At 42.1% G+C, this 9194-nt stretch overlaps 1 protein-coding gene across 1 annotated transcript in view; it reads left to right on the top strand.

Moving 5' to 3' along the window:
• RAB40B (RAB40B, member RAS oncogene family) overlaps positions 1–8962 on the top strand; it is a 45681-nt gene extending 36719 nt beyond the window's left edge. Inside the window, exons 4-7 of the mRNA XM_072403597.1 lie at positions 2136–2196; positions 5213–5290; positions 6464–6686; positions 7919–8962. Coding sequence (XP_072259698.1) covers positions 2136–2196; positions 5213–5290; positions 6464–6686; positions 7919–8190 — 634 coding nt within the window. The 3' untranslated portion in view covers positions 8191–8962. The remainder of the gene's footprint in view (positions 1–2135; positions 2197–5212; positions 5291–6463; positions 6687–7918) is intronic.
• Positions 8963–9194: the final 232 nt, after the last annotated feature.

The raw sequence follows: 9194 nt of genomic DNA on the forward strand, positions 1-9194 counted from the left end.
TATAAAGAGATTGGAAAGAAATGAAAGCACAACTGTTTGAACTTTCCTAGCTATTTGCTTTTTGCGAGCAAATGTTTTGAATCCTGGACCAGATCCATTCCAGGTTTGCTACATCACCCAGCTTCACTGATGAAAGTGTATTCTCTCCAGCCATGGAGAGCTTTAATAAATCGGGCCCATTGTGTCCCCATAAAATGTTATTCTTTTAGGTTAACCCCACCTGCTCCACAGTACAATCCAACATTCTTGTACTGATAACATTGAGTTAACATTGCATACAGCAAGTGGTCTGCCATGGGGAGTGGAAGCTGCATCGAATTAAAATGACACAATGAGTGCTGCAAAATGCTTTCATGCTGCCTGTAATTATGCAGGCAAACCGTGCAATTATCGAGCACTCTGTTGCGGGTAAATCTTGTACTTTGCGCTCTTGTAAAAAACATTGTATGAAATACAGCGCAGTGCTGGGCGCAGCTTCATTCAAAAATACATCAATGAGCAATGTATTATTATAATATTTAATAACCCGCTGATAGATTGTATTGGGGTTTAACATTGCTCTATGAGAGGAGCTTCTGACCCCTGATACGAGTCAGCTTCAGTTCATCCCACCCAGTTGTTATAAAAGATGATTGTTAATCACAAAATCGAAATCAATTGGTTATCCACCACATGCCGCAATCAATGCACAGGAGGCAAAGATAACTGTATTCTGCAAAATGCGATCAAAGGGAAATAGGTTGAGAAGTCTGAAATGCTCTGTTGCATATTTCTCACACTGGGAGGTAGTGATGTTTTTTGTAGTAAATAGTAGTACATGCAGGGAGTTGTAGTCCCTCTGCCAAGACAGAGCTCCCTACCATCTCTGGCTGCTCTCTTGGCATTATAAGAGGATTATTGTACATTACCAGGATGGAATACATAAATCAATGGGGATCTCTCTGTCTGGAGCTACTCAGAGCTCTGTGATTGGATTTGTCGACAGTCATAGACTGGGCCGGGCCAGCAGGAAGTTGGGAAAAATCATCATCACCGCTGATCTCTATAACATGTGGTACTTTCCATTCCAAGAATTTACTTTTTGGAGTTTTTACAAACTTTGAACAAAAGGCTGAAGGCAAAATTTATAAACCCATATATCTGATATCATAATCCGTCCAGAGGAATGAAGTCATTGTGTAAAATAATTCAAAACCAGTCAAATTCTGACATGCCACATACCATCTGAGGATTAAAATCAGGCTTGCCATTGGCTCAGTTGCCTTGGTCATTGATTGGTGGGCAGGAAGGGTGTACTGAGATGAGTACAGAATAGTCATGGGGCAGACATATAGAAACAAATGGGCACACCCTACAATAAAGGGCACCCTTTATTGTAGGGTGGGGGAAAGTGAGAACTTCTTTTCTTTATAATATAAGGTAGTCACAAGAAAAGGAAGTTGGGGAAAATCTCTGCAGTGGGGACAGAAATATATAAAGTATTTTTTTCTTTTGATGGAATGTAGAAGTGTAAGAAGTTGGCTGTATGTAGATGATGTTTTCAATACAATATAAGATTATAAAAGTTTTGTCTCTTTATGTAAATGTGTACATTTATATGTACAGGGGCCATATTTTTACATTACATATGCAGCCTTTGCTTGATGCCTTGCAGGAATATACAAATGTTGTATTTACTTCTCAATCTCACAACGAATGTCGATGGGTCACCCAAGCGAATCAAAACCATGAACTCCACATGTGGCAGATACATCATATTTCATCTACTGTGTGTGTGTTTGCCCCCTCTAGTGGCTAAACTACAAATTGCTGCTTTAAATACAGATGGAAAAAATCAAGGTTGTAAATTGTGAACATTCACATCAAAAATTGCTTCATGGCTACAAACTGCATCATTTTCTTTTAACAGCAGACTGAAGGGGAGATATCTGTTATGAAGGCCACAGACTTATCTCTGTACCATAGATGCTGATGATTTGATTTCTATATCTATGAAGATATCAGTTGGATTGTCTATGTTTTCCATTTTCTATACAGGACCATTTTACATCTCTATTTTATGTTTTGGTTCCTGGTTTTGTATTTAACTACAAATTCTACATCATCATTTATTTAATTTCCTTTTTTCCTTGTAGGGACACTTCAGGACAAGGAAGATTTTGCACTATTTTTCGTTCATATTCCAGGGGAGCTCAGGTGAGTCCGTCAACACTCAACCATTGCACCTATAGGTCCGGACATCCCATTCCAAGATCATAGCTAATCATATTGAGTTGGTCCCCTCAGTGGCCAATATTAGGGTGTTGTTTTTCCCATGGCCATTAATACGGAGTTGGTCCACCCCAAATGGCAAGCAATACTGAGTTTGTTCCCACAATCATCAATTATACTAAGTTGGCCCTCCTAAATGACCATTAATATATGAAGATGGCTTCCTCCAAGGCCATTTTTGAGTTGCCTTTCCAACCCAATTGCAATTAATTTAAAGTTGCCACCCCAGTAGCCATCCCACCATCCCGGCCTACTCTCTTGGCATTATAAGAGGATTATTGTACGTTACCAGTATGCAATACATAGATCAATGGGGATCTCTCTGTCTGGAGCTACTCGGAGCTCTGTGATTGGATCTGTCGACAGTCACAGACTGGGCCGGGCCAGCAGGAAGTTGGGAAAAGCGTCATCACGGCTGATCTCTATAACATGTGGTACTTTCCATTTCAAGAATTTACTTTTTGGAGTTTTACAAACTTTGAACAAAAGGCTAAAGGCAAAATTTATAGACCCATATATCTGATATCATAATCCGTCCAGAGGAATGAAGTCATTGCGTAAAATATTTCAAAACCAGTCATATTCTGACATGCCACATACCATCTGAGGATTAAAATCAGGCTTGTAATGGACTCAGTTGCCTTGATCATTGATTGGTGGGCAGGAAGGGTGTACTGAGATGAGTACAAAATGGGCACACCCTACAATAAAGAACACCCTTTATTGTATTGTGGGGGAAAGTGAGAACTTCTTTTCTTTATTATATAGGTGGTCACAAGAAAAGGAAGTTGGAGAAATGCTCTCCAGTGGGGACATGGGGAAATTAAAACCTGACATAAAGTTTAACTTTTCTCCTTTTATGTTCCAATATGGAGTTGTGGCCTCCCCATGGCCCACAATATGGAGTTGCTGACTCCCCATGGCCCTCAATATGGAGCTGCCTCGCATCCCCCCCCACCCAAGGCCATCAATATGGAGTTGCCCCCCTCCCCCCATGGTCATCAACATGGAGTTGGCCTCCCCATGGCCCTCAATTTGTAGTATTGATAAGGGATTAAAGTCAAGCTGTTTGTAGAACACTCGAGTTCCTCCACACCAAACTGGGCAAACTGGGATTCTTCTGGACCTGGCTTTGTATAATACCTAACTTGCTGAAGTATTTAAAGTACCCCTCTTCGGAGACACCTGATCTGCATATTTTGGAGGGGGATCCTCACAGCGGTCCTTTAGTACCCAAGGCAAAAATGTCAGAGTACCCCACTCCTTCATTAAACAGTAAAAGTTACACTTACAAAAGTGCACTTTTTTTTGTCAGTATTGTGTAACTTTTTTAGGATGATATTATTGGGCAGTTTGTAGGAGCCAATGAGCAGTCATCTTTCCAAGCAGCCGGTTCTGCTTTAGGTCTTTAGGGTCATTTAGTTTTCTGTGATGGGGGGTCACTAATTGATATCATTTCACACCTCAACTAATGCTAGATTTTTGGACAACAAAACTCATGGGCCAGTAAAAATCCAAACCATAACAGGTCCTCTTCTGGGAGCTCAGGAGGAGGTAACAGCCACTATTCCTGTGAGCCTGCTTGGGGCTGATAAGCTCCGGACAGGAGACACGACAGTGATTTACAGCCCTTGTATAAACAATTTCCTTTCTGCAGTCCAACTCCATACAGGAATTTGGCATAGAAAGTTATCCTGCTGGACTGAGTCACTCTACAAACACATCCCGCTGTAGAACTGTCCGCCAGCATGGAACCCAATAACGCTGTGGAGTCAATGCATATAGACAGCAGTGTATGAGAGACTGATCTTTAAGAATGAAGATATTTTATTACTCCCAGGTGATTGATAGTGTTGCATTGAAATAGCCTACTCATCAGATTGTCCTTACCTTGAGGGTTAGCATTGGGTTCTAATTCAGGGCTGGATAGGAGGAGGTTAAAGCTAGGCACTTTGCAGGGTTTGGGGTTACAGCTAAGGTTAGACAGCAGGCAGAAAGAGGTGGGCAATAAGAAGGGGAGGTTAAGGTTTAGAGCAGTTTGGATGGCGTTAAGGTTAGGTATGAGGTAGGGGGTTGTTAGGTTTCAGCACTAAGAAAAGGAGGTTTGAGGTTCAACACCAAGTTGGATTAGGATTGAGGTTAGGCACTATGAGGGGGGTTGTTAAGGTTCAGTACCAGGTTGGGAGGGGTTAAGGTTAGGCACTAGGGAGGCTGGGTTGTTAGGGTTCAGTACCAGGTTTGAAGGGGTTAAGGTTAGGCACTAGGAGAGGGGTTGTTATGGTTCAGTTCAAGATTGCGAGGGGTTAAGGTAAGGCACTAGGAGGGGTTGTTAAGGTTTAGTACAATGTTGGAAGGGGTTAAGGTTAGGCAGTAGAAGGGGAGTTGTTAAGGTTCAGTACGAGGTTGGAAGGGAAGAACAATCTGACAAGGTCTGTTATTTTGCTAGGGTACCAAAACAGAATATTTCGCAATACCTCTGTCCTGGACCCTTTGGGTGTAATCCCCTATCGGGCCTTGGCACAGCAGCAGTTGGCAGTGATGACATTTTACTGACACATTCTTTGTTGTCAGTTATTTCAGGATTGTAGTTTTGAGGTTTAAACGTTGTCGTTGACCCCAGTCGCTCCGGCCAGCCGTGCCTTCCTGCAAATTTTTGCGGTTTGTGGATTGTGAAATCCTCCGGTTTAATTGCTTCGGCGTGTAGCAACCCTGGACTGTTCTGTGCTTCAAGAGAACCTGTCACCAAGAAAAGCCTTCCGGAACCGTGCAGCTGTTACAGTGATTAATGTTGTTGTGTTGTGTCGGTCAATGTCCAGATTATGGCTGTAATATAAAAGAGGACCTGTCATCACGTATATTTCTTCAGCAAGCTTAAAAAGAATATTTGATAGTATACAGTGAATGAATAGTTAAAATATTGGTTTTTTTTTTCTTTTTACAGGGAGTGATTCTGGTGTATGACATCACCAACCGCTGGTCATTTGATGGGATTGATCGGTGGATCAAAGAGATTGATGAGGTGAGGCCTGTCTTCCCCCCCTCTGGCCTTGTGACACCTTGGGTATATGATAGGTTGTCTTAGGGACAGGAAATGATCAAAAATCATTAATCTGGGTAACAATAGAAAATAAAACGTGGATTTATCCCTTCTTTAGGTCAGTTCCTGGGGGTAAGGGTAGTGCCATTTCCTTAGATGCAGAGAGTGCCCTCTCTTGAAGAAATAGGTGAATTTGATTGGTGCAAATTGTCAGGCTGTGTAATAATATTTTGGCCAGCAGGGGTCACTTACCCATTCTAGTTCTGCTTGCGGACATCAAAGTGTGCTAGAATCCCATATACCAGATCTGTCCGACAATAGTGGTCACCACACCCACCAAAGTATACGCAACAGTTCTACTTCCTGTCCAGTTTCTTGTTAATCATTCTTGTTAATCACCTCCAAATAAATGAAATTCAGTGCTGTCATAACTAGATAAAGTTCTGGCGCTGTACCCCGGGAGCTTTACTGGTTGTAGTATTTCTGTCTGCAGAACCACCCCAAGGTGGCCAGCAGCAATGACTGCTTATAGATGGAGTTGGGCATTAACTTGTTTGTTGTCCATTTAAAACAATACAGCAATATAAGACCACCCTGTCCACAAGGTGACAACGATGCTAGGCCTTTTCACTACAGAATGAATTGTGTTGTCACCCTGTTAAAGGGAAAGGAAAAATAATAGATCTACTCACGGTCAACAACTCATAAAAGGATATTACTGGAGGATTAAAATATGGTTTTTAAATGCTAGAGATCACAGCTCAAGTTCAATTTTATTATTATTATTACACAGTATTTATATATCGCTGACATATTACACAGTCTATAGTCATGTCACTAGCAGGAGCTCACAATCTAATGTCCCTACCTCAGTCATATGTCATTAACACAGTCTACGGTTCATTTTTTTTTTGGGAAAGCCAATTAACCTAACTGTTTTTGAAACGTGGGAGGAAACCGGAGTACACAAACATGGGGAGAACCTGCAAACTCCATCCAGATAGTGTCCTAGCTGAGATTCGAGCCTGGGACTGCACTTTAAAAAAACCTGTACACTGTAACTGTAATTAATGTCTTACATGATGAATTTTTTTACATTTTGCACACTGAATTCGGAACTTGCCAATAAATAAGACTGTTTTTATCTTTTCCCAGCATGCTCCAGGGGTGCCCAAGATCCTGGTGGGCAACCGGCTGCACTTGGCATTCAAGCGCCAGGTGTCTACAGATCAGGCTCAGAATTACGCCGAACGCCTGGGAATGACTTTCTTTGAAGTCAGCCCGCTCTGTAATTTCAACATCACGGAGTCATTCACCGAGCTGGCACGGATAGTGTTAATGCGGCATGGGATGGACCGTCTCTGGAGGCCGAACAAGGGTATGACATAGGTTCTCGTGTATGTTTTACAACAGGTGATGGCGGGCACTCTCCAGGGTTCATTCTGCAGAGGTTACACAGTATACAGCGCCTGTCCTGGAGCTTGGCTGATGATGTGATCATCCAACCAGTATAGAATGGCAATTAGTGACAGCTGCTGCTCTACTGCCACCTGGAGGACAGAATCTCAAAGGACATGTTAGAATTATTCCCATTTAACATCCCATAAATAATTAAAGATTGCTAAGTAAATAAACTTTACATTTTCTAAAACTTTAAAAAATATATACCCAATCACTACAATCTCATATAGATCTTAAATTATTAATGTTCCTTTAAAAGTAATTTTCAAGATGTTTAAATTGAAATAATTCCTGGTGATCCTGCCATAAAAACTGTTGGTCAAGCACTTTCTGTTATAGGGTGACAACTCTCTATTGCTGTCTCTCAGATGTGCGGGGATAGTGGGAAGCATTGTCCACCTTAAGTATTGCAATAGGATTATCATTATCACAAATGCATGAAACGCAGAATTCCAATTGGATTATGGTTACAGGACTGTGTTTGTTTCTTGACATTGTTTCTTTTCTTCTACATGGGACCTTAAACTCCATACCAGGAAGATGTTTTGGGGGGTTTAACGGTAGGTTATGGGGCGATTGGCCATGTTCTGTTGGTATGCTGTCACCATATAGCTGAAGCGCTAACTGCAGCATAATAAGATTCCCTGTGCAATATATTCCTCTCTCATTAGAGTTTTCCATATTCACTGGGAGTCCATCACTGGCCGATCAAAAAAAGCTGCTAGAATTTTTTTGTGCCACTTTAAATATTAGAACAATGGCGAAGAGGGTGTAAAAAGTGAAGTTGGGCTTCCTATGTTTTCATGAAGTTGCATTTTAAGGGATTACATTGAATTTGTCTCTGGACTGTCCTGCATGCATGGCTTTTTTCTTGCTGTGACATACGCCTGAGAGCAGGTTGAATCCAGCAGCTATGTTGAAAAAGTGGGGAAGGCCAAAATAAGTTAAAATCATTGGTTACATTGTTTCCAGCTTGTGTGTGTGTAGGGGGTTCTTTAGCTCGGTGACAAAGCTGCTGCTTTTTTAGATAAAATGTGATGTGTGTTGTCACCCTAGGACAGGAAATGTGTTACTGGTCTTCATGAAACTTGATGTCAGTTCCGTTGATATTTACTAACATACCACTTGTCTCTTTTCATTCCATGACAGTACTGAGCCTTCAAGACCTTTGCTGCCGAGCCATCGTCTCCTGCACCCCAGTCCACCTTGTGGACAAGCTCCCCCTCCCAGTTGCCTTACGAAGCCATCTTAAATCCTTCTCCATGGCCAACGGACTGAATGCCAGAATGATGCATGGCCGCTCGTACTCGCTCACTGCCAACAACCTGAACAAAAGGCACAGCCTGAAAAAAGCCAAGATTATCCGCCCACCTCAGAGCCCCCCAAAAAACTGCACCAGGAACAGCTGTAAGATCTCCTAGGCAGGGGAGTGGGAACCTCAGCGCACCCCCCCTAAGCCCTTCCTATACTGACATTTGCCCTGAGCCTCCAGAATCACTTGCATCTCTGGAGGCAAATGCGCTCGCCGCAGAGGCGATGCTACAAAATGCCGCCGTGTCAAGCTTTGTGTACAGAAGGCGGTGTCTTTTTTCTGACTTTTGCTGCTTGTGAGGGATATGTGTCACTCTGCATGGCCCTACCAGAAATATTTTATTATTATTTTGTTTGTGTGTTGAAAAGGGAAAAAAAACAAAACAGCCATCCAAGCTCGTAACTCTTGTCAGTCCTTGCGGTGCAGTTTGCCGTTCGTGCTCCCTTTCCAGAAGGTAAGCCAGACGGGCGCTCAAAGAACATTGCCCACAATGATGGGCGATCTGTACATCTAATGCCCTGCGCCCCCTTTGCTCCCTATTGGAAAGAGCCACCCCTATGGGGCGTTGTTGGATTCATTCCCATGTGTGTTGTGTGAGAGGTTTGATACAGTGTATCTTTTTTTTTCTTCTTTTTTTTATTGTTATTTAATACTTTTCTGGGATTCCTCATTGATTCTATAGAGAGATTCATTTCTATTTCTGTATTCTAAATATTTTGTACCAGCCGCGTTCTAAGGAGATGCCAAAGACGTGTTTGGAGAAAGACTGCATTCCCTGTCCTAGAAATCTGTGAACAGAATGTGAATAGAAGAGATGTTTTATAAAGAGAGAAAAAAAACACTATTTAAAGAAAAAAAAAGAATAAATGTCTGAACAGCAACCTGTGTGTGTGTGTGTGTGTGTGTATGGTCGAGACTGAGAGTCATTGAGGTGGATGTAAAGACCAGTCATAGACCCACTGGCTGATACAATCACCCCGTTATCACTGTCTGGGGTGGGAAAAAAAGAAATCTATTATTATTATTGCGGTACTCTCGCAGCACCATCATTGTTCAGGAATCATTCGCTAAACTGAGATGCTGGCTCTAGGATGATGTGTGCAGGTCTTGGCT

Source organism: Pyxicephalus adspersus, chromosome 3, assembly GCF_032062135.1.
Source record: "Pyxicephalus adspersus chromosome 3, UCB_Pads_2.0, whole genome shotgun sequence".
In the NCBI taxonomy this organism is placed as follows: domain Eukaryota; kingdom Metazoa; phylum Chordata; class Amphibia; order Anura; family Pyxicephalidae; genus Pyxicephalus; species Pyxicephalus adspersus.